General features: G+C 35.9%; 1 protein-coding gene across 6 annotated transcripts in view; it reads left to right on the forward strand.

The window, feature by feature from the left end:
- Window positions 1–24,438, forward strand: part of PHF3 (PHD finger protein 3) — an 85,174-nt gene extending 60,736 nt beyond the window's left edge. For 4 of the 6 annotated variants that reach the window (XM_034991469.1, XM_034991470.1, XM_034991471.1 and 1 more), the window contains 11 exons: window positions 4,472–4,655; window positions 7,357–7,504; window positions 7,587–7,743; window positions 9,302–9,418; window positions 11,117–11,248; window positions 12,248–12,383; window positions 15,064–15,259; window positions 15,774–15,921; window positions 18,227–18,316; window positions 20,425–20,620; window positions 21,049–23,168. In XM_034991469.1, the coding sequence (XP_034847360.1) occupies window positions 4,472–4,655; window positions 7,357–7,504; window positions 7,587–7,743; window positions 9,302–9,418; window positions 11,117–11,248; window positions 12,248–12,383; window positions 15,064–15,259; window positions 15,774–15,921; window positions 18,227–18,316; window positions 20,425–20,620; window positions 21,049–23,168 (3,624 nt within the window). Of the gene's footprint in view, window positions 1–4,471; window positions 4,656–7,356; window positions 7,505–7,586; window positions 7,744–9,301; window positions 9,419–11,116; window positions 11,249–12,247; window positions 12,384–15,063; window positions 15,260–15,773; window positions 15,922–18,226; window positions 18,317–20,424; window positions 20,621–21,048 lie in introns of all 6 variants that reach the window. The other 2 variants (XM_034991466.1, XM_034991467.1) reach the window with 1 other exon arrangement.
- The last annotated feature ends 1,106 nt before the right edge of the window (window positions 24,439–25,544 follow it).

Genomic DNA, 25,544 nt, shown 5'->3' on the forward strand with positions numbered 1-25,544 from the left:
TCTAGAGAATGTTCCATGTGCGCTGGAGAAGAATGTGTATTCTGTTGCTTTAGGATGGAATGCTCTGAATATATCTGTGAAGTCCCATCTGGTCCTGTGTGTCATTCAAAGCCCTTGTTTCCTTGTTGATCTTCTGCGTAGATGATGTGTCCATTGCAGTGAGTGGGGTGTTAAAGTCCCCTACCATTACTGTATTATTATAGATGTATTTTTTAGTTTTGTTATTAATTGGTTCATATAATTGGCTGCTCCCATGTTAGGGGCATAAATATTTACAATTGATCTTCTTGTTGGATAGACCCTTTAATTACGATATATTGTCCTTCCTCATCTTTTATTATAGTCTTTGGTTTAAAATCTAATTTAATGTAAGGATTATGACCCCAGCTTTCTTTTCTTGTCCATTAGCATGATAAATGGTTTTCCACCCCCTCACTTTCAATCTGGAGGTGTCTTTGGGTCTAAAATGAGTCTCTTGCAGACAGCATATTGATGGGTCTTGCTTTTTTTTAATTTTTAATTTTTTTAAAGATTTTATTTATTTATTTGACAGAGAGCGAGAGAGAGATAAGTAGGCAGAGAAGGGCAGAGGGAAAGGGAGAAGCAGGCTCCCCACTGAGCAGAGAGCCCGATGCAGGGCTCGATCCCAGGACCCTAGGGTCATGACCTGAGCCAAAGGCAGATGCTTAACCAACTGAGCCACCCAGGCACCCCCTGGTCTTGCTTTTTTATCCAATCTGATACCCTGTGTCTTCTGATTGGGGCATTTAGCTTAGAGTAACTATTAAAAGATATGAATTTAGTGTTGTATTACTTATAAAGTGACTGTTTCTGTATATTGTCTCTGTTCCTTTCCGGTTTATGTTACTTTTGGGCTCTCTCTTCGCTTAAAGGATCCCCTTAAATATTTCTTGTAGGGCTGGTTTAGTGCTCACAAATTCTTTTAGTTTCTCTTTGTTCTGGAAGCATTTTATCTCTATTTTGAATGATAGCCTTTGGATAAAGTATTCTTGGCTGCATATTGTTCTCATTTAGCACCCTGAATATATCATGCCACTCCTTCCTGGGCTTCCAGGTTTCTGTGGATAGGTCTGCTGCCAGCCTAATGTTTCTACCCTTGTAGGTTATGGACCTCTTGTCCTGATTTGCAAGCTTCACTATTATATGTTGAGGTGTTGACCTATTTTTATTGCTTTTGAGGGAGGTTCTCTTGTGCCTCCTGATTTGAATGCCTGCTTCCTTCCCCAGGTTAGGGAAGTTCCTTGCTATATTTTACTCCAGTATACCTTCTGCCACTCTCTCTCTTTCCTCTTCTGGGATCCCAATTATTCTAATATTGTTTCGCTTTATGGTATCACTGATCTCTCGAATTCTCCCCTCTTGATCCAGTAGTTGTTTATCTCTTTCTCAGCTTCTTTATTCTCCATCCTTTTGTCTGCTATATCACTAATTATCTCATCTGCCTCATTTATCCTAGCAGTTAGAATCTCCATTTTCGATTTCATCTCATTAATAGCCTTTTTGATTTCTACTTGATTAGATTTTATTTCTTTTATTTCTCCAGGAAGGGATTCTCTAGTGTCTTCTATGCTTTATCTTTATAATCGTTATTCTGAACTCCAGTTTTGACATCTTACATCCATACTGATTAAGTCCCTAGCAGTCAGTACTGCCTCTTGTTCTCCTTTTTAAGGTGAGTTTTTCCATCTTATCATCTGTCCAGAGAAGAATAGATGAACAAGAGAATAAAATACTAAAATGGCAATAATGACTTCAGAGAAATATACACTAAACAAGTTAGAAGAGACTGGAAATTGTGAGGAAAAAAAAAAAAATATATATATATATATATATAATCAGACAGGTGAACAGAAAAGAGCAATACATTGGATCCTGTGTGTATTTTGGTTTGTTTGTTAGAAGACTAGATCCCAAAATTTTAAAGAAAGAAAAACTTATATATGTACAAAAATGAAATTAAATACATTGAAAGGATAGAATGTAACTGTAAAAATGAAAATTAAAAGACAAAAAAAGGACTATAAACAGACAGGTGAACAGAACAGAGCAGTACACTATATCCTGAGTGTATTTTGGTCTTTGTTAGAAGAAACTACATCCCAGAATTGTAAGGAAAGAAAAACTTATATATCTATAGAAAAACAAAATTAAATACAGTGAAAGGATAGAATGTAACTGTAAAGATGAAAACTTAAAAAAGTTTAACAAAAAACAGGAAAAATAAAAAAGAGAGAATATGATCAGACAGGTGAAGAGAACAGAGCTATACACTAGATTCTGGGTGTATTTTGGTCTGTTAGAAACTGCATCCCAAAATTGTAAAGAAAGAAAAACTTACATATATACAAAAATAAAATTAAATACAATGAAAGGGTAGAATGTAAGTGTAAAAATGAAAAATTTTTTTTTTTAAAGATTTTTATTTATTTATTTGACAGAGAGAGAGGTAGAGGCACAGCGAGAGAGGGAACACAAGCAGAGGGAGTAGGAAAGAGAGAAGCAGGCTTCCCACCGAGCAGGGAGCCCGATGCAGGGCTCGATCCCAGGACCCTGAGATCATGACCGGAGCTGAAGGCAGTCGCTTAACCAACTGAGCCACTCAGGCGCCCCATGTAAAAATGAAAATTAAAAAGATTTTTAAAAGTTGATAAAATAAGAAATTGGTTGAGAAAGGAAAGAGAAAAAAAATTGAAAGACTATCATGGGAAAAACCGTGAATTCTGTATATTATTTTCCCCTAGTACTGGAGTTTTGCAGTTCTCTATGATTGGTAAACTTGGTGTTAGCTGGATGTTCTTGCTGATCTTCTGGGGGAGGGGCCTGTTGTGCTGATTCTCAGGTGTCATTTTCCCAGGCAGAATTGCACTGCTCTTGCCATGGGGCCAGGCTAAGTAAGTGGCTCTGGATTGCTCTATGTGACTTTTGTTTCCTGAAGGTTTTCTGTGCTGCTTTAGAGGATGAAAATGAAAATGGCAGCCTCCCAGTCTCCAGCCCTAAAACCCAGAACTCCCCCTTCCCCCTACCCCAGTTCCTCAGTGTGCCCTCAGGGAAAAGTAGTCAATCACTGTGGTCTCCCTGGTCTCTGGCTGCATTCTGTGCTCACCCAGACTGTGACCAGCGTTTCTGTTTCATGGCACGTGACCCTGTTTCGAATCTCCAAACCCTACAGACTCCTGCAGCACCCTCCTCCCCAGGGAGGGGTCTCGGGGTGGTTCTGCTGTTTGCTGGGCCCTTGCTCAGAGGTGGTCACCTGACCATGCTGCAGTTCGCAGTATGTGGCAACCATGAGCTGAGAGCCCACTCCTGGGCTCCCTGATTGCAGCTGGCTTCCCTGCTCTGATGCCTGGGAGCTCTGCCGCACACAGGCACCCCCCGGTCTTCCTGTGACCCCCGAGGATCCTGAGACCACACTGTCCCACCTAGGTGCTTCGCCATCTGAGCACCTTTCAGGCAGGGATGCCCCTCACTGGAGCAGACTTTTAAAAGTTCTGATTTTGTGCTCTGCTGCTATATCACTTTCTGGTGCTGGCTGCCAGAGGCTCCCTCCCCCTACAGCTTATCTTCCCATATATCACCTCAGATTCACTTCTCCACATCTCCTACCTTGCAGAAAGTGGTTGCTTTTCTATTTGTAGAGTTGCAGCTATCCTTTTCGTAGACCTCTGGTTGAGTTCGCAGATGTTCAGAATGACTTGATAGCTGTCTAGCAGAATTCCTGGGACCAGATGAAACTAAGGTCTCCTACTCCTCCACCACCTATGGAAAAACTTCTCCCTCTCTTTCAAACACTACCATGATGTGATTAATTACTTTAAAGGCTCTTAGAATTCTAGCTCACTAGTAGTTCTTTGTTGGTTATAATTAGGATGAGAGTAGCAAGTATCCTGATGGTTTGTTCTACTTTATGGAAGTTAAAATTGCCAATTGATACTGTGAGAATATAAGTGATAAACTTTAGTATATGTGCTGCCGAAGCGAGCACTTAAGTGATAAACTTATAGGTGGGTGTGATTTCATTTGTTTTAGAAAATAGTGTAAAACATAGATACCTATTTGTCCACAATCTTTCCCTCCTTTTTCCATATCTACAGCTAACTAAAAGAACTCTTACTTACTGTCTTATATCTGATTTTTTTTTCTAATATTGTTACTGGGAAAATGGTATCCAAGTTTTTTAGTTCTCCTTTATAGGCTATTATGTGTTCTGCAGAATAGGTGCTTAACAAATGGATTTTGAATGAGAGAGTAAAACTCCTTTTTGCTATTAATTGAGAGTTATTTTTGTACATCTTAAAAAAAAACCTTTAAATGCTTATTAGGCTAAAGAATATAATGTTTGCTATCTTAATAGATTGTAATAATAATTAGGTTTAATTTTTTTCATCCACATACTCTTGAGCCTTGCTTTAGTAGTTTTCATTCTAATGAATTAAATACTATTTTTTCCAAGGAATCTGGTGAAGGCAAAAACTCATCAGACTGTAGAGATAGTGAAATAAAAAAATGGCAGCTAGCTCCTCTTCGAAAGATGGGACAACCAGTTTTACCTCGGAGATCCTCAGAAGAAAAAAGTGAAAAAATGCCAAAAGAGACTACAACTGTTATTTGCACAGGAGAAAAAGGTTCCAAACCAGGTAGTAAGATTAGTAAAAATTATTATGTATTAATAAAGTTATATTTCATACACTATCAATTAGTGTATTTTAGGGAAATTTAACCATTTTAACATTTTAATAGCAATAAAAATAGTTTAGGTGATATTTCTTGAAATTAAAAACTATTGCTCTAAATTCTGGGAAGGGCTAATGAACTTAGTAAGACCCCATCCTCATGGCACTTAAACACTAATAGGAGAAGACATAATAAGTAGACAAAATGGTGTGCTATTTTTACAGCGTTTAGGCACTGTGAAGAAAAAGTAAATGGGGTTAAGAGTCACAGTTGAGGAGAGTGGTGGGAGTTTGTTTTAGGTAGGAGGAGGTAAATTGTGAGGTGGGATTTGAAGGGATGGGAACTTTTTTTTGGAGGACTGGGTAGAGTGCAGTCTCAAGGTTTCAAGGTAGAATCAAGCTTGGTATTTGAGGAGCACGAGAGCCACTGTGGAGTGGTTAGACAGTAATACATGGGATAGAATGATGGTTGAGATGAGTTCAGAGAAAATTATGTGGGAACTTTGAGGGCATGACAAAGAGTTTATATTTTATTCTGAATGTAATGAGAAACCTTCAGAGGATTTTGTACAAGGTAATGATGGGTTACTTTCGTTTTCCTGTAAAGATTGGATTGTAGGAGAGTAAGAGAGAACGAGGATAGTTAGGAGGAGTCTGTAGTATCCTAGGAAAGAAATGATGGTAGCTTGGAACAGAGGTAGAGTGGAAGAATTAGAAATGGTCAGATTCTGATATATTTTATAGTAGAATTGGCAGAACTTGCTGGTGGATTAGTTATAGGTAGGTGAAGGAAAGAGAGTCTTAGCAGAGGATTAAATAAATGGTGCCATTTATTGAGAAAAACAGATTTGGGGAGGAAAATTGAAAAATTATGTTTGGGTGTTTTAACTTTGAGCTGCCTTTTAGATACCCAGGTAAAGATGTTTGAGTAAACCTTTGGCTGATGAGTCTGGAGCTTAGAGAAGACTTAAAGGGGTGGTATATAAACAAGGGATTTATCAGTGCATAGTTATTTAAAATCATGTACTAAGATATAAACAGCTACAAAAAAAAGTTTGATAATGAAGAGGCAGAAGCACAGCACTTGGGGGGCATACCAGCATTAGAAGTTGAGAAGACAAGAGGTTCCAGCAAAGGAGACTAAAAGATGGTCTGTGAGGTAAGAGAACTAAGGGACCATGATGAAGTTTCAAGAAGAAGGGAATGATCAATTCAGTGTTGTCTGGGCATCTAATAAGATGAGCACAGATCCTATGTGATTTAGTGAAATGGAAATCATTGGTGACCTTGACTAGAATGGTTTTGGTGGAGCACTGGGGATAAAAGCCAGTTGTAGTGGTTTATGGAAGAATGGAAAGCCAGGAATCAGAGATCCTGATTAGTGTTTTAAAGAATTTTGCTGTTAAAGGGAACAGAAATGGTTTGGTAGCTAGAGGGATATGGGAGGTCAAGAATTTTTTAAGGGAGATATAGCATGTTTGTAGGACTGTGGGAATGATCCAGTAGAGAGAATTTGATGATGTCTTTTTTAGGGGCTCAAAATCCATGAAGAAACAAGAGGGGATGGGATTTACGTAGAAGGGTTGGTCATAGAAAAGGACAGCTTATCCATTTTAATAGTAGGGAAGATGATTGCATATGGTGGGAAGGAGGGTAGATGCAGGTAGGTTAGATTTGGTGATGGGAAGATGTGATAGCTGTCATTTTCCTGTTTTTCTTAGTAAAATATGAAGTGAAAAAATCAAATGAGGTTGAAGTTGGGGAAGGAGGTATTGTTGGTTTGAGAAGAAAGGAGAAAAAAGTCTAAAATAGATGTTTTGGGAGGTGGAGAGCAGATTTACTAGGAAAACTTAATAGAATTAGGACAGCAGATTGTTATCTACTTCAGATTTGTGGTTATAAATTTAAAGCAAGATCTGTTAGCATCAGTGTTTATTTTTCTCCAGTTGCCTTCAGCTGTTTGTAGGCTATTTGGCTTTTATCGGGGTTGTAGTTTTGCAAATGCAGATGTTTAAAGGAGAGAGGATAAAGGTGTTTAGTATGCAAGAGTGTGGTAATGTTGGACTGTCAAATCAAAGTTGGTTATGTGGGAAAATGACATGAATGATAAAAATGATAGATTTCAGAATTGTTGGGGCAGGGAAGGGGGCGGCGTGGGGGGGGGCCTGGCTGGCCTAGTCAGAAAAACGTGACTCTTGATCTTGGGGTTGTGAGTCAGAGCCCCATATGTGGGGTATAGAGATTATACTATACTTAAATAAGCTTAAAAAATGGGAAAAAAATAAAATAGGAAAAGGGCATATGCGTTTCATAGCTTTAAGCCACTTTTTAGTCACTTAATTTGTCATTAAAATTCATTTAAATTAGAATTTCTTTTTTTTAATTGAGATATAATTGGCATATAACATTATGTTAGTTTGAGGTATATGACAATGATTGGATGTTTATATATTGCAAAATGATCACAGTAAGTCTAGTTAACGTCTGTCACCATATATAGATTAGAATTTTAATGTCAGAAATATTTCAGTATGGAATATGGGTTCTGATATTATTTCTAAATAGTGATTTTTAATCAGTCAATTTTGTTTATAAACTTACATTATGCATTAAAAAGGAAGATACCTTTTTAAAAACAATGAGTTTTGATAATTGTTTAAATTAGGGACTCATGAGAAGCAAGAGCTAAAAAAGAAGAAAATTGAAAAGGGAATGCCTAATATGCATCCTCCTGCTACGTCTACTTCCAAGCCTTCTGCAGATCAGATCAGACAAAGTGTCAGACATTCTCTTAAAGACATTCTTATGAAAAGGTAACACACATTATTATTATAGAAGATTAAATAATATATGCTTCACGTATTTGAAGAATAATTGAATTATTCTAATTTTAAGACTTACAGACTCAAATTTGAAGGTACCAGAGGAAAAAGCAGCAAAAGTTGCCACAAAAATTGAAAAAGAGCTTTTCTCTTTTTTTCGGGACACAGATGCTAAATATAAGAACAAATACAGAAGTCTGATGTTCAATCTGAAAGATCCTAAAAACAATGTAAGTATGTTTTGTTCATGTCTATAGATATCTATGCTTCCAGCTTTTCTGAATACATTGGAATTTAAGATTATAATACAGTAGATCTATAATTTATTTCAAGTGAGACTGTCATTTTAATAGTCATTTGCTACTGAACTGAGTTATGAATTCTGCATAGTGGTAACTAGTGTTATATAATGAGTGTATTAAAATATAAAATACTAAGTCTGCCTTAACCTGATTTATGTGAATTTTCTTTGCTTTATGTCCCTTATTTAATCCAACTTATTAAAAATTCATTCATTATGTATTCTTTAAAATTACTATTAAGCCAAAATTAATTTGTAGACAAATTAAGTGACTAAACACAATATTGCATATTGGTACTTCTGATTTAAATCTAAAAATAGAGTAACAGTCCTTAAGAAAATAAATTACATTTAGGTAAAAAAGAATACTATTTTAAAACATTCTGTTAATTTAAATATGATTTTAATTCTAAATATCTTTTAGCAGGGCGCCTGGGTGGCTCAGTCATTCAGCGTCTGCCTTTGGCTCAGGTCACGATCCCAGGGTCCTGGGATTGAGCCCCTCATCGGGCTTCCTGCTCAGTGGGAAACTTGCTTCTCCCTCTCCCACTTCCCTGCTGTGTTCCCTCTCTCGCTCTCTCTCTGTCAAATAAATAAATAAAATCTTTTAAAAAATACATACATACATACATACATACATAAATATCTTTTAGCAGTGAAGCAAACATTACTTGAACTGTTAATCATTTCCTGGCATTTCTTGTTTGGGACTTAGAGGATATCTAAAAACTGTGTAAAACTTCTTGTATATTTGCTTAAGTTTTATAAGATTTTCACATAAGTGATAACAGTTCGTCAGTTTGTATAATGATATTTGCAATAGATAGTATGTGAAATGAGGTATTTCCTTGAGGTATACTAACAGCTACTTAAGAAAAATCTACATGTACAATCTGTCATCATGGTCTAGGGGATCAGATACATTTTGAATTATATAGTCTGGAAGCTTTTCTTCAGTTAGTAAACATTTATTTCCTTTAGGTTTCTTTCTTGCAATGGGTTCTTTGCTCTGGAGTCCCCTCTAAGCCTGTTAGAACTTAAACATATGAAATCTTAAAAATATGAAAGACCTCACATTCAGTAAAGTTCTTTTATGCAGTACCTTGCTATACTACAGGTTGGCTAATAAGACAGAGTGTGTGTCCTTGGGAATACTCTGAGAGTCTTTTTTGGTGGGGGCGGGGGTAGGGAACAGAGTCTCAGTACAATTTTTGGATAGACATAATGGTTCTACATGCTTCTCCACTGTGTGTTGATTTTCATATGAAAGATATATTTTGCTGCCTTAGATGATAAATTCCTAGAATACAAGGCTGTCAATAAATTTCTCTGTAGTAGATAATATATAAATCATTAAACATTTGTAAATCAGGTTTCAGAACTGATTTTTTTATTACATCTTTATTTATTACAAGTTTTTATACATACAGCATTTCATTTTAAAAATGTTTTTCTCCTCCTTCATTCCCATTTTTAAATATTTGCAGATATTATTTAAAAAAGTATTGAAAGGAGAAGTAACCCCTGATCATCTTATAAGAATGAGTCCAGAAGAACTGGCTTCTAAAGAGTTAGCTGCATGGAGACGGAGAGAAAACAGACATGTAAGATTATCTATGAATATGGTGTTTGACTATATCAGAACCTATATTTTTCAGCCATAGGGGGGAAATTATATATACACGGAAGTAATTTAACACAGAATGCACAGTAATACAAACTTCCTGTTCTGTGCTTCTTATCCCCCATTAACTGAGTTCTTAAAATTCAGTTTTTGTTTTTCTTTGTCTCTGCTGCTTTTTTCTCATTTTTTCCATTTATGAGAGTACATAATTAACTTGTATTTTGTTATATTTTGTAAATCAGAAAGATGGGAAAATAAGCACATCTTAATCACATCTGTACTTTTCAAGAACACAATTTGAAGGTATTATGAATATTGGTAATTTGTAGCACTAGATTAAGTCAGATTGAAAATTTTATAGGTGTATAATTCCTTTCTAGTCATAAGTTTCAAAAGCCAAAAGCTCAGAAAAACAAGGTTTTCTTTCCCTTACACATTTATTGATAAAACCTGATCCAAATTGTCATGTATGAATGTTCATATTTGGTGTGGGCTTAAGTACTTCAGCCCCAGCTCATTGAAGTGTTATTATATAACATAAATAGTATGTGCACCATAGTCCATTTTTAAAACTAAAAAATTCTGAAAGTAACCAATGCCAAGAGTTTTCATTTGGGGGTTGTGAACTTTTAAATACCTTTAAAGATTAAGTGAATATGACTTGGGGTTATTGTGACAGTGGGATGACCACGTTATCTACTATTTTGATTACAGTGGCCTCAGAATATTAGCTTTTTATGCTAGAAAATACTGGTTACTTATAGTTCATATGAACTGTACGTGATTTACCTGATTCTAAATACTTGCATCTCAGGCATTAAGCCTCCGTGTAGGTCTTTTTCCCAAACTAGTTTGAAGCATGAGGCCTTGATTTGATATATTATACTTATTCATATAATTCTTCCACTTTCAACCTGTGTAATTTTTCCTTTTATGTTGAAAATAGTATCACCTCATCTTCTTTCCCTCCATATCCCAAATATGTACACAGCTCTCTTCTGCTTTGAAACACTGGCTGCAAGTACCATCTGCTTTGGAGACCAGCTTGTTCTTTAGGGCATGTATCTGATTTCTTTCTTTAAGGGTGATTCGCACCTAACAAAGGCAAGATTAATGACCAGACCCATCTTCACCTTCCTTAACCCATTCCACTCTTGACTACTTTTCAGTAGTTCTTGCTACACTTGCTTAATATTTTGTTGCCAAGTTTGTTCAACTAAATTATCACTGTCACAAAGTATGCTTAGTCAGGAGACAGCTGACAGGGGACTACTTGATAATTTTTGGTGTTTGAATAAACTTTCATTTTTGGGGGGATGTTAAGAACATCATATTAGGAATCTGAGGAAGCTATTTCTCATTTTCCTGGTGGCAGCCGGTAAAAAACTAAATCAGAAAGCAGATAAATACCATGTTTCAACCCTTTGCAAATTACATTGCACTTTAGTTGCCTCTGGTTAAGTTACATGTGAACTTTTCAAGGCTTATAACCCCAGCACTTAAAATAGTCTCTGGCATTTGTAAGTACTCAATATATGTTTGTTGTTTGAGAGACCACCTAAAGATTAAAAATTATGTGATGTTGCTTTCATTTTTAGATAAGCTGTTATTTAAAGCTGTACATTTGGAAATATGTGTAATTTAATTATGAAGTGTTTCTTTAAAATATTTCCTTTAGACCATAGAAATGATTGAGAAAGAGCAGAGAGAAGTGGAAAGACGACCAATCACAAAAATAACTCATAAAGGTGAAATTGAAATTGAGAGTGATGCCCCAATGAAAGAACAGGAAGCAGCCATGGAGATACAGGTAAAAATAATAAAAATGTCATGTTTTGTAGTGCTCAAAACATGAAGGTTCCGAAAAGATTTGTCTAAAATGTTCTTAAAGGTAAAAGAAGAATTTTTAAAAATGTATATATTTTAAAGTAGTTCATTTTATTGGTTTCATGGTTTTTTTGAGTGTTTACAATATTGTTTCTCTGGTTGTAGTGTGCAGACCATCTGCATCACAAGCACTGTTAAAACACTTGTTAAAATGTAGATTCCTGGGCGCGCCTGGGTGGCTCAGATGGTTAAGCATCTGCCTTCGGCTCAGGTCATGATCCCAGGGTCCTGGGATCGAGTCCCGCATTGGGCTCCCCACTCATCGGGGAGCCTGCTTCTCCCTCTCCCTCTGCCTCTCTCTCTCTCTCTGTCTCTGTCTCTTATGAATAAATAAAATCTTAAAAAAAAAAAAATGTAGATTCCTGGAGTCTCTGTGACTTGGTGAATTCTTTAATAGGCCTATAAATCTGTAAGTGCTTCTTAGGTAGACTGTGGTGTGAGAGCTTGGTACAGCTTTTCTTATTTTCAAATATCGGTGAGGAAATAATATGAAATCTTGTTAGAGGCCTTAAAGAATGATGTCTGAGTTTTTGCTCTACTTTAAGTAATAATTAGTATCTAGCATTTATTTTTTAAAGAAATAGTGAAGGGGGGCACATGGGTGGTGCATTTGGTTGAGTGGCTGACTCTTGGATTCACTCAGGTGGTGATCTCAGGGTTGTGAAATTGAGCCCTGCGTCAGGCTCTGTGCTCAGTATAGAGTCTGCTTGAGATTCTCTCCTCTCCTTCTGCCTCCCCCCCACCGCTTGCTCACTCACTCTAAATAAATAAAATCTTTAAAATTAAAAAAAAAAAATAGTGAAAACCTATGAATGGAATAGTTTTCATTTTAGAAAAAATCAACATGAAATATAAGTTGATTTTAATAATTAGGGCCAAACTTTGCTAAAATTTTTTACTCTTTTTTTTTTTTTTTTTTTAGGAACCTACAGCTAACAAGTCATTGGAAAAGACAGAAGGAACTGAAAAACTAAAAGAAGAGATTGATTCTATGTCCAAAGATACCACTAGTCAACACAGACAACATCTTTTTGATCTTAACTGTAAAATTTGCATAGGTAATTGGAAATTTTTCTTTCTGAAATGTTGCTTTCATTTTGAAAGAGAGATACTTGTATTTGTACTTTAAATAGGTTTTTGTTTTCTCTGAATTGGGGGTGAGGTACCTGCTCACTCCCTTTGAGGAGTAGCACATTTTTTGAGTGGTAGTCTTCAGAGTTGAGTTAATAGTTTTATACTGTGGTATGGTTTGTGATCTAGAATTAACTATACTATCTAAGATCTGAACTTAACAACCCTGGGGCAAAAGGCTAGAATTTAAGCATTAGAGTAGGCATCAGAAATGTTGGGCAGTTGTGATGGTACTGTCATTTATTAAGTGAAGGAGTAAAATAGCATTCATATTTTATTATCATATATAACAAATGAAACAAATCCCAAAATACCTTTTCTCTGGCATTCTTCTATTTGGTCATTCATTCAATAAATATTTATTGAGTTCTTGCTGAGCACTTTCTGGTGCAGGGAATATAGTGGTGAAAAAGTCAGATCTTATCCAGGCTTTAAGAGAAACTGTACCTAGTGGGAAAGATAGGCAGGTGATGATTTGGATTACAGAAGTACAGTTATAAATGTATTTAGCTAGCAGAAAGACCCAGCCTAGACTGGGGCATTGGGGAGACTTGGCTGAAGAATTGACATTTAAGCTGAGTCATGAAAGTTGAAAAGTAAGCCTGCAAAGAGAGAGGGGAAGACCATTCTGAATACTGGGAATGGCATGAGCTTGAAGTGAATTCGAGAAGAGGAGAGAGGCACATCATTTGTTTGAAGAGACAGATATTTAGAGATCACATCTTGTAATATCTTTTTGCCTTTCAAATTTCAGATTGTGACTTATTAGTAGTGAAATCAGTTTAGTAAGTAGTTAACTGGCATTTCAAAAACAAAGAAAAACAAAATAGAAAATACCACAGTGAACTGCACTTACAAAGATGAGCACCATTTTGTGAGACTTTAGTTTCAGTTACTTTTTTTTTTTTTTTTAAAGATTTTATTTATTTTTCAACAGAGAGAGAGAGACAGTGAGAGAGGGAACACAAGCAGGGGGAGGGGGAGAGGGAGAAGCAGGCTTCCCGCGGAGCAGGCAGCCCGATGCGGGGCTCGATCCCAGGACCCTGGGATCATGACCTGAGCCGAAGGCAGACGCTTAACGACTGAGCCACCCAGGCGCCCCGTTTCAGTTACTTTTATAACAAAAATACATATATACACATACACATACATATATATACACACACATGCACACACACACCCACAGAGATGTGAGTGTGTGTATGTAAGTAATGGATCATGAGATAAAATATTACTTTATAGATCATGATCAGAAATGCTGAAAATCTTTTGTAGCTGCATTGAAGATTTTGGTCTTTTATCTAAGAGCGGTGGACGGTGACTAAAGGGTTTCTTACCAAGGCAATGACATCAGATGGGAATTTTATGAAGATCTGTCTCTGACTTTGAGAAGAGATTAGAGTGGGAGAAGCCAGGAGAGGAAGGAGGGAAACTGCACAGGCAGCCTTTGCACTAGTCCAAGTAGGAGATGAAGATAGTTTTGATTAGAGTGATTAGAGTGGTCATTGGAGATAGAAATAAGTGGAGACTTTGAAATACTCACATTAGGTAATATTGATAGATGTTGGAGGTTGACTAGATTTAGGGCATAAAAAATGGGGATGTATTAAGGAAGAATTTAAATTATATTCAGTTTATTGTTAAAAATAGAGGATCAAGAATTTTGTAAACTCTGGAGATGTGACTCAATTTTTATTTTTTTACTGTGGTATGCTAAGAAATGATACATACCTTGTTCAGTAACATGAAAAATTGTTAGGTTAATCTATTTGCTGCCATCCATCATTGGATTAGAGGCTAGATGAAATGTATTACAAATTAAGTAATTTTCCTATAATAAAAATAATCCTATCTACTCAAAATTCTGTTTACATATTTTACAATCTGTACAGTGATAAAGACTTAAAGGGCAGAGTGTTTTTAGACTTTGTTATTCTTAAAGAAAGCCATCCATGATGTAATAGTATTCTTAAGTACACCCATTTAGCTCTGTCTTAATAAAAAATACTCTTAGTTATTTCTATTAATTTTAATCATTTCTGTGGTAATAGTTTAGTAAATTTAATGGTATCACACAAAAACATTTGTTAAACACTACTAGACCTAACCTATTTTCAGAAAGTTTGATTTTTTTTCCCTTCTTGATGCGATAGCCTAAAACCAATGTCATTTTTTAAACTTTACTAATATTTTTCATGTTTAGTAACTAAGCACTGCACTGCATTTATGTCACGAGCTGCTGCTGTATATGTAAAACAAAGTAGGATACAGAGTTGTTTTACTCTGTTCTTCTCAAGACTTGGAATTTGGTGTAGTTTAGTTAAAAAAAATTGCTAGGGTATCAAGAAACTGATTTTAGGTTCTAGTTATAATGTTTCCATCTCAGCTTATCTAAGTTGCTTAGCATCCTCTTCCCCTAATTTTTCCCATCAATTAGAGAGGTGTAATACAACACAGTATGAGAGATGATAGTTAAAAATTACCCTAGGAAATCTAAGGTTATGCAACAATTCAGTCAGAAAAACAGTAACTTTAGAAGCAAAATGGATGAAGTTATAGAAATTTCAGTTTACAAAAATGATTTATTTTCATGTCATCTGGTGTTAGGTCGAATGGCACCACCTGTAGATGATCTTTCTCCAAAAAAAGTTAAAGTTGTTGTTGGAGTATCTCGTAAACATTCAGATAATGAAGCAGAAAGTATAGCAGATGCATTGTCTTCAACCTCAAATATTTTGGCATCTGAATTCTTTGAAGAGGAGAAACAAGAGTCTCCGAAGTCAACATTCTCTCCTGCTCCACGGTAATATTCTCTTAGCTACAATTTCTGTAGTAATCATTATAGATCTTTGCCAGATTATACTTGGAGGTCTTCAAAAACAAAAAGGTAACATATTTCTTAGGAACCTTTCTTTTGAGAAAGTAACTGTACCCTCTAAAACATTAAACTAATTGAGAGAAAAGAGTAAGACTCAAAATTAATTTAGAGATTTGAGTCTGTATGTGGGGACTTGACTTTAAAATTCCGTTTAATTATGTTGGTCCCAAGAGGCAAGAGATAGGTCATTTAAGAAAAATTGCTTGTACTTCTCTGTACCTTCATCTAAGCCACCCTGGAAGGATGATTTTGAAAACACGACCATGTAAATATGAATGTAATTTTTTATAAAGTGAAAATCTAAACTCTTTAATCAATAGTCTTTACATATTTTGGCTTTATTGACATGCTAAAATAGAAATAATTGATGACTTAGTAGAAAATGGATTTATTCATGAGCAGATTTTTAAGGCTGAAAATTTTTAATGTCATATTTTAGTCCAGAGATGCCTGGAACTGTTGAAGTTGAGTCTACCTTCCTGGCTCGATTGAACTTCATCTGGAAAGGTTTTATCAACATGCCTTCTGTGGCAAAATTTGTTACCAAAGCCTACCCAGTGTCTGGTTCCCCCGAGTATTTAACAGAGGTACTGTGAACTTTTCTGCCCCTTTCTGCTCGTATTAACATATGTGTTTATAAAAGCAGTAGGAGAGAAAACAATATTATAAATAATAAAAATATTAAATGATAAATTTATTTTCATTCATAAGAAAACTATTGACAGTGATCCTTAAACCATTCAATTAATGGAACTATTGAGTTCACAAATGGAGTTTTTGAACTGTAGATAACTGTGTTCTGAAAGTTTTAAACCCACATGTCCTATACTTTAAGATGTGCTTTCCTGTGTCAGAGAATTAAAAATTAATGAGAGTCTGCATGGATAGCTTAAGTTTTCCTTTAAATACAGACTTGATAAAAGATTGACCTACTTAGTATGGTCTTCAGTATTAGCCTGTCAGGAAGATTTTTTCTTGTTAACAGTTCTTCTCATTCTCCTGTTGCTTATGTTTCCCAACTGCATGAATACAGTTCTTCCTGCCTCTTTCTGTGAATGAGATGCAGGTTATAGTTGAAACATTACAGCAAGTTGACAGTCTCATGAGACCAATGACTGTAGTTGCTGCAGGTACCCTTGGTTTTATACCTGCAGGAATAAGAAGGAATATTTATGGAATATTAATTTAGAATATTTATGGAAATATTTTTGGAAAATAAGCAGCTATACTATTATGATAAATGAGAAAATATGACATTTTTGAACTATTTTGAAGAAAGTTGTCTTTTTCTGTGTTTATGCAGAAGGAAAATAAATCAGTACACATGTACTGTATTTTTGTTGAGATTATATTTTCTATTATATTACTTTTCTTTGTATTCGGCTGAAATGAGTTTATTTTTTAATTTTTTTTTAATATTTTATTTATTTATTTGACAGAGAAACACAGCCAAAGAGGGAACACAAGCAGGGAGAGTGGGAGAGGGAGAAGCAGGCCTCCCGTGGAGCAGGGAGCCAGCCTAACATGGGGCTCGATCCCAGGACCCTGGGATCATGACCTGAGCCGAAGGCAGACGCTTAACGACTGAGCCAACCCAGGCGCCCCATTTATTTTTTAATTTTTATTTTTTAAAAATATTTAATAAGTAAATTATTAGAGCACATTCTAAAATTTTTTATTTTTTTAACATTTATTTAATAAATAAATAATTATTTATTAGAGAGAGAGCACAAGCCGGCAGAGTGGCAGGCAGAGGGAGAGGGAGAAGCAGGCTCCCTGCTGAGTGCAAAGCCTGAGGGGAATAAGCAACTTGAGCCACCCAGGCGCCCCTAGGCTGAAATTAGTTTACATGTAATGTGGCTTAACTAATATTGATCAGTTTATTTGTTTAGCATTATGTTTTAATAAACAACCTAATTATTACTTTTACATATAGTTTGCTTGGCAAGTAGTATTTTAGAAACATTGATTTTATAAGAGGAAAATTAAATGGATCCATATGATCTTCTTTTTGAACAAATCTGTTTAGAGATGTAGTCTTTGACCAGTCTGTGGTGACGAGAACTCTTTTAAATGGGAAAGAAGTCCTAAACAATGGAATTTGATTTTAAACAAATTACTCTCCTTTCTAAGCCAGTTTCTTTGTGGTTGCTTTCCTGAATTCTACCTCTGCTTTCTGCTTATTTTTAGTTTAGGACTAAAATCCCAAATAAATATTTAAAGTAATTAATAATTTAAATAAACTTAATATCAATTAATTGTGCTTTTTATGAGTTTTCTCAGCTTCTTAGAAAATAGAAACATACTGATTAGTTTTAAATATTTTCGGTTACACACTTAACTGATTTTATGTATAGTCATCTATTTTCAGAAAGATTCTACCATTTAAAAAAATGAATTTGCATTATTACAATGTTATTCTCTACTGTGTAAAAATATGTGCTATAATTAAACTTAACTTTTGAGATGCAGCTGTTAATGATTAAATGATATCCTTGCCCACTACCACCAAGAAGAGGGCGTGGGGTAGGGGGAGGTCAGAGAAGAAAAACAATCTCTAATATTCTGAAATCTGTTGTGTTCTTTCTGGATTTTCAATGTGTCGTATGCTTGCCACTACCCCTTTACTGTGCCTGTCATTCCTGATGAGAACTGACATGACCTCAGATTTGATCTCAGTTGTATCTTGGGTACCCACCTTAGTTATTTGGAGTTGACATTTGAGGTAAAGCCTGATTGCTGCCCCTGTACTTTCTTATGTTCTGTGATGCAAATCTTATTATTTCCTTGTTTTTTATTACCATTTCAAATTAGTCTTAGAGCTAAATTTAAATGAATTATGACTATTATACTATATTTTGTATATGATCTCACCTTCCTTTTTTACTGTAGGATCTACCAGATAGTATTCAAGTAGGTGGCAGGATATCGCCTCAGACAGTTTGGGATTATGTTGAAAAAATTAAAGCATCAGGAACCAAGGTAAGGGAAATTTCTTTAGTTATACCAACATGAGAGAATATTTGAAAAGTAAATCGCTGAGAGTTCTATATGCAGGGTATCCTGGGGGTAGGAGCCAATACAAATTCTATATCTACATAGTATTCCTGACAAAACTGAACTAAAGCCATTTGCTAAGGCTCAAAACAGCCCAGCATTCCTTTGGTGGGTTTTTCTTTCCTTCTGGTATGCTTTCTTAGTGATTTCTGTGTCAGTGTTTTGGAAGAAATGCTTTAGAATTAAGTATTGAGATTCCTCCTGGAATTTTGCCTTGCTTTGATTATAGACATTTGTTGACTTAGGGCATAGCCTAAGCTGCTGCAACAAAGAGACCCTAAAAGTATAGTGGCTCAAAGAATATAGAAATTTATTTTTTTAATATGTCAGTGGTTCAGAGTAGTTCTGGGGCTCTGATTCTACAAGATCATTCAGGGACCAGTTTCCTTCTGTCTTATTATTTGCCTGTTTCCAAGAATGTTACCCTTATCAGTCAAACGTGGTCAAAGCTGACTTATCAACTCATGTGGGAAAAATGGAAGAATGCCTGTCTAGTTGTTTTAAAAGCAAGACCTGGAAATTGCTGTTATCCTTTCACTTCCTCTAACTTCCATTGGCAAGAACTTTTTAGTAACGTAGTCTTATGTAAGCTGCTAAGAAGGCTGGGAAATGTAATTTCTGGAAATGTTGTCTCTATTGGATGGTGATGTGCCCAGCTAAAAGGCTTTTTGTAATAGGAGGAAAGGAAGAGAATAGATAGTTGGTGATCATTAGTAGCCTCTATCACAATATTATTTTTTTCTTTACTCTCTCTCTATTTTCCATCATTTCTTTAATGTGTAGAACAGTACTACACAGGAAAATTTACATTAGAAGAAATTGTTTTTCCCTCCAAGGATGATAGTACCTAGCATATTACAGACATTCAAAAAATAAATCTTAAATAAGAGAACATTAATTTTTTATCTTAAGATTAGACACGTCTAGTAAGATTAGAAATAATCCAGAATGGATGATCTCAAGATAAAAAGAATATATATTTTTCAATAATTGATTTTAGAATTTAAATTGATACAGTGTTAGAATACAAGTAAACTTTGAAGCACTATAAAAAATGTTACAATATGTATTTGCTATCACTTTCTCATGATAGTAAAAGTCATCGGAAAGCATTGGTATTACCCTTGGACATTTTGGGAATCACTCTTGATCTACCCCATATATTTCTGCCTAACACTTTATAGTATGCCTCCTTTCTGAACTGACTGAAACACTATAATAGTTGTTACCCCTGAAAGAGGACAGTTTAGATGACCTTTTGTGCCATAGTTTAGCTCATCTGTACGTTTTCTTTAGGAACTTGCATCAATTTAGGCTTTGTAGCAGTTCTGGCTCTCTCCCTTTTGACTACCTTTATGAAAAGGCATCCATTTTTTTTATATTACCAAATTAATACTATGTTGGAACTCTTTTTTCTATTGGAAACAAAACCTAGAACCCAGAGGCACACAAATAAGTTCCCAAGTAAGCCAAAGGATTCTACAAAATTTATGGCCTTTGTGTATTTGAGGTCTTTCACACAGCCTCTTTTATTTCTAAATCCAGTCCCTGTAAATGGGATTTTCAGTGGATTTGAGTGTTTTTCTGTATGTGTACATGGCAGGGTGGTGGTGGTAGGTGATACTAATTTTCAGTATGCTGAAAACACAGGCAGCCCTTTGTGAAGGTTGTAACATATAAATATAAAAACATATAAACATATAAATGAGATAATGTAGACACCAAAAGACTTGGGTTTAAATATGTTCTCTGTCACTGAAAGTTGTGTCACCTTGAGCAGATTAATTACCTTGGACTCAGTGTCTTATGGGACACCTTCAGATAAAACAAATCTGTCAGTGGATCAGCGAAGATCTTTTCCTAAGAGTTGCTTCCCTTTACTATTTTTATCTGCATTTAAGTTGGTAAATCATGTTATTTGGTAATCATCATAAAATTTACTAGATTATTACTATAATTGAGAAATGATATTTAAAACCAAGCTGATCTTTAGGTTATTATTTTAAACAATCATTTATTATTTTCTTGAATAGGAAATTTGTGTGGTTCGCTTCACACCCGTAACTGAAGAAGATCAAATTTCTTATACTTTGCTGTTTGCATACTTCAGTAGCAGAAAGCGCTATGGAGTAGCTGCTAACAACATGAAGCAGGTTAAAGATATGTACCTTATTCCTTTGGGTGCTGCAGATAAAATTCCACACCCTCTTGTGCCTTTTGATGGGCCTGGTAGGTATACATTTTAATAATAGAGTATGAATAAAATAAAGTGGGAGGTGAGACCAGAGTGACAAAATGGACTCTGCTTTCTTTCTCAGGATCCAGCCCTCTAGAGCTGACTTGACAGGGGCAGGCACCCATTTAATAGGCTGTAATAAGCTGGATGCAAAAATGTACCCTTTAATGTAATGGTTGAAAATGACTGTTTTTATTTTATTTTATTTTTTAATTTATTTAACAGAGAGAGCGTGCATGCACACAAGTGGGGTGGGGTATGGCAGGCAGAGGGACAGGGAGAAGCAGGCTCCCAGCTGAGCATGGAGCCCGACATGGGGCTCGATCCCAGGACCCTGGGGTCATGAGCTGAAGGCTTAACCGACTGAGCCACCCAGGTGTCCCGAAAATGACTGTTAATTGCTGTTTTTTATTTCATACAGGGCTTGAACTGCATAGACCTAATCTGTTGTTGGGCTTAATTATCCGTCAGAAACTGAAACGGCAACATAGTGCTAGTACTAGTCACACAGCTGAGACTTCTGAAAGTGTACCAACGGCTTTGCCACCTGATAAAAAAAGTAAAATAGACGTTTCCGCAGAAGAAACACCAGAGGAAGAAAATGACTTTTTTAATTCTTTTACAACTGTATTACATAAGCAGAGAAATAAGCCTCAGCAAACTCTTCAGGAAGACCTTCCAACAGTAATTGAACCTTTAGTGGAAGTCACCAAACAGGAGCCACCAAAACCTTTAAGATTCCTTCCTGGGGTATTGATTGGCTGGGAAAATCAGCCTTCTACTCTGGAATTAGCAAATAAACCTCTTCCCGTGGACGATATACTTCAGAGCCTTTTGGGCTCGACTGGTCAGGTATATGAACAGGCTCAATCAGTGATAGAACAGAACACTGTCAAAGAAATTCCATTTATAAATGAGCAAGCCGACCCCAAAGCAGAGAAAATAGATAAAGTGGAAGCACCTGATGGTGAAGCCAAGGAGGTAAAGGTTAAAGCAGATGATCTCTCAGAATCTACAGTTAATTCAGTAGTAGTAGGAGAAGAAACATCAGTAATGGGGTCTTCTTCCATTTCTCCTGGACCTTTGGCAAGTCTTAGCCTCAGAGGTAAGCCACCAGATGTTTCTACAGAAGCATTCTTAACAAATTTATCAATTCAGTCAAAACAGGAGGAAACTGTGGAGAATAAAGAGAGAACATTAAAAAGACAGCTGCTGCAAGATCAAGAGAATAATTTGCAAGATAATCGGACTTCAAATACTAGTTCTCCATGCAGGTCTAATGTAGGAAAAGGAAACATAGACAGTAATGTCAGTTGCAGTGAAAACCTTGTTGCTAATACAACAAGGTCCCCACAGTTTATCAACCTGAAACGGGATCCTAGACAAGCAGCAGGACGAAGTCAGCAGATAACTGCTTCAGAAAGCAAAGATGGAGATAATTGCCGGAATGGAGAGAAACACATCCTGCCTGGTCTGTCACACAAGGAGCACTTAACAGAACAAATCAATGTAGAGGAAAAGTTGTCTTCTGTAGAGAAAAACTCATGTGTTCAGCAGGGTGAAAATTCAGGGGTTGCACAAAACTCACCGTCGGTAGAAAACATACACACTTCTCAAACAGAACAAGCAAAACCCTTACAGGAGGATATTTTAATGCAAAATATCGAAACTGTGCACCCGTTTCGAAGAGGATCGACAGCAGCATCATCTCATTTTGAAGTTGGAAACACATGTCAATCAGAATTTCCTTCTAAAAGCATCAACTTTACTTCCAGAAGCACCAGCCCCAGAACAAGTGCAAACTTTTCACCCATGAGGGCACAGCAGCCCAACCTTCAGCATCTCAAGGCTAGCCCCCCTGGATTTCCATTTCCAGGGCCTCCTAATTTTCCCCCACAAAGCATGTTTGGATTTCCACCACATTTACCACCCCCTTTACTTCCCCCTCCAGGCTTTGGCTTTGCTCAAAATCCCATGGTTCCCTGGCCACCTGTTGTTCATCTGACAGGCCAGCCACAACGTATGATGGGTCCCCTTTCACAAACATCAAGGTATATAGGCCCACAAAATTTTTACCAGGTTAAAGACATTCGAAGACCAGAAAGGCGCCATAGTGACCCTTGGGGTAGGCCAGATCAACAGCAACTGGATAGGCCATTTAATAGGGGTAAAGGAGATCGACAGAGATTTTATAGTGATTCACACCATTTGAAAAGAGAGCGACATGAAAAGGAATGGGAGCAAGAATCTGAAAGGCATAGACGCAGAGACAGAACCCAAGACAAGGACAGAGACAGAAAAAGCAGGGAGGAAGGGCACAAAGATAAAGAGAGGGCACGGTTATCACATGGTGATCGAGGAGCAGATGGAAAAGCAAGCCGGGATGGTAGGAATGTAGACAAGAAACCAGATAAACCTAAAAGTGAAGACCATGAAAAGGACAAGGAACGAGAGAAAAGTAAACATAGAGAAGGAGAAAAGGACAGAGATAGGTACCACAAAGATAGGGACCACACTGACAGAGCTAAAAGCAAAAGGTAAAATTTGCAGGCTGCTTCAAGATTACATTCAAATAACTGAAATGTGGTATCTTAAAAACTTTGATTGCCTGCTAGGATTGTGCCATCTTTTAAATTTTTAATATTGGTGGTTTGCAGAACAATAAAATCTGTGTGTTGGTGCAGAGTGCTCTCTGTATCAGTGCCCATCATCCCTTCTTCATACCAACTGTCCCTAGTTATAGGAATTTAATATTTTTAAAAGTTTTACATTGCTGTATATTCAAAGATTTGTTTTATTAATATGCAATAAAGGCTTAGAAATTTTAGTTTTATTCCTTACTTGGTAAATATGGTTAACTATGGAATATATTTACTGCCTCTAGTGAATGTCCTTTATATAATGACTAATTTGAGAGTAATGTGTGCTCTGTAAGTTTGTTTTAAATTGCACTGTTTTTAAAGAAACTGTAGAGGAGCAACAGAAAGCCAAGCAACTTCATAATCAGATTATATTAATCATTTAGTTGAGCAGTTTTTGACTAAGAATCAGACGCCCAAGGGAGTACTTTTATTGCTTTAATCTGCACTCATTGAAGGCATTTATTACCATATACTACAACTTTGTGGTAGGCCATTTTTTTCCTTTTCATTTTTGGCTCTTTGGAAACTTGAATACTTAAGCTTGTACATGATCTTGTGTTTTGCTATCCTTTTTACTGTAAAATGTAAATATTTTAAGGGATATTTTGATTCTAAATATGATAAAAGAATTTCTCACCTATTTTGTGTGTGTGGTTTGAAATTCAGTAGTAAAAGCATTTCTTCTTTAAAGCTTTAATTATCAGATACTAAACTCTTTCTCCACCAAGAACAAACAGGTAATAGCTCTCTATGTCAGGCAATAGATGAGGGGAAAAACAATTTCTGTGTCATGGATTACAGGCTATTGAGTTAAATCATGTAGTTCTAAAGAGGTTAGAATTGAGAACTACCAATGAAAAAGTGTGTAGCTATAACCCATTATATAGGTATGTTTCTGAAAACTTGTATACCATCAAAATTTGATACACTGACTAATCATTACAGAACTTTTATTTAAGAGAAACGTGGTGTGAATCTCTTTGTAAAATGTATAAATAACTCTGATTTGTTGGTGGAGATGGGATAACTCTCCGGTTCTGTATGCTAGTTTTGCTTGAAATAGCACATGGAGGCTATTGTTAATCCAAATTTAAATTTATTTACAGCCTAAATTACCTACTGTATTGATTGCTATCATTTAAAGCAGTAGCTACCAAAAGATACTAACACTTGAGACCAAAAAGGGGGGGGGGGGGGGGGAAACCAGGATTTTTACTCATCTATATTAATGAAGAAAAATATAAATGACTTCACAAAATTAAAAAGATAAAGCTTGTTTTCTTAAAAAGTCTAAAGATTACAGTTAAAAATAGCTTTTGAAATTGAATCAGCTTTGCTATTCTTACTGGAGAAAAAAGGGGTGTAAATTCAAAACCAAATATTTTGTCTAATTTGCAGCCCTTTTTTTGTCATCCTTATCCTCCGAAATTAATCATCATAAAAGTTCTGAAACAGAGGACTTGTATTTAAATAAAGTTTGTTTAATTTTGGTCTACTTTTCTTTTGGAAATGAACTTGTTAGAAAACTAGTCAGTTTGTAAATAAAACCTAAAGTCATCTTTTGCACAATTATGAAGAAATTGTTTTCAGGGTTTTACTATAAACAAACACAAAAAACCACCTCAAACCAAAAAGTTAGCTTTTTTATTTCAAGTATGTATGTTAGTAAGTCTGCTCTCTGATTTATCTGGTTGTGGGGTTGAGCAGACACTGGATTTTTTTTTTTTTTTTTGACAAGATACAAGTGAAGAAGAGTGAGTTAATAAAAGAAAGCCTTTAAGTTAGTTTTTGATTACTTCTTAGTAGTTTCTTGTATATATTGTTGCAATGCTTGCTTGAAAGTTCTTTCTTCCTATCTCTTTGGAACATGATACATTCCTGTAGAGGCCCCTATTAGTAGTGGTGGCCATCTCCTGTATATTCAACAGACAACCAAGTCTGTTGACCCCTTGTTGATTGAAGTATTGTGGAGAGTGGGAGAAGTATAGGCATAATGACTGAGATTGTAACTTGTGAGGAAAGGGGGAAAAAGAAAAGTTTTCAATGAGAAGTAGATCCAAAGCCATTCTCGGTTTAAGTCTCACCTATAACTACTAGCCTTACATAAACGTGAGTTAAATGAAGTTCATCTTTATTTTTCCTGTCTTAAGGAAAACTTGCTCTTCAACAACAGTTTGATGCTTTTTAAATAAATTTAGAACCATCTTAAGATGGTATATACATACCTCTATTAAGTAAAATGTACCAGGGTGTCTCGATACTTAAAAAGTCCACC

This window comes from Mirounga leonina, unplaced genomic scaffold (assembly GCF_011800145.1).
Source record: "Mirounga leonina isolate KUSES-001 unplaced genomic scaffold, KU_Mleo_1.0 Mir_53, whole genome shotgun sequence".
In the NCBI taxonomy this organism is placed as follows: Eukaryota; Metazoa; Chordata; class Mammalia; order Carnivora; family Phocidae; genus Mirounga; species Mirounga leonina.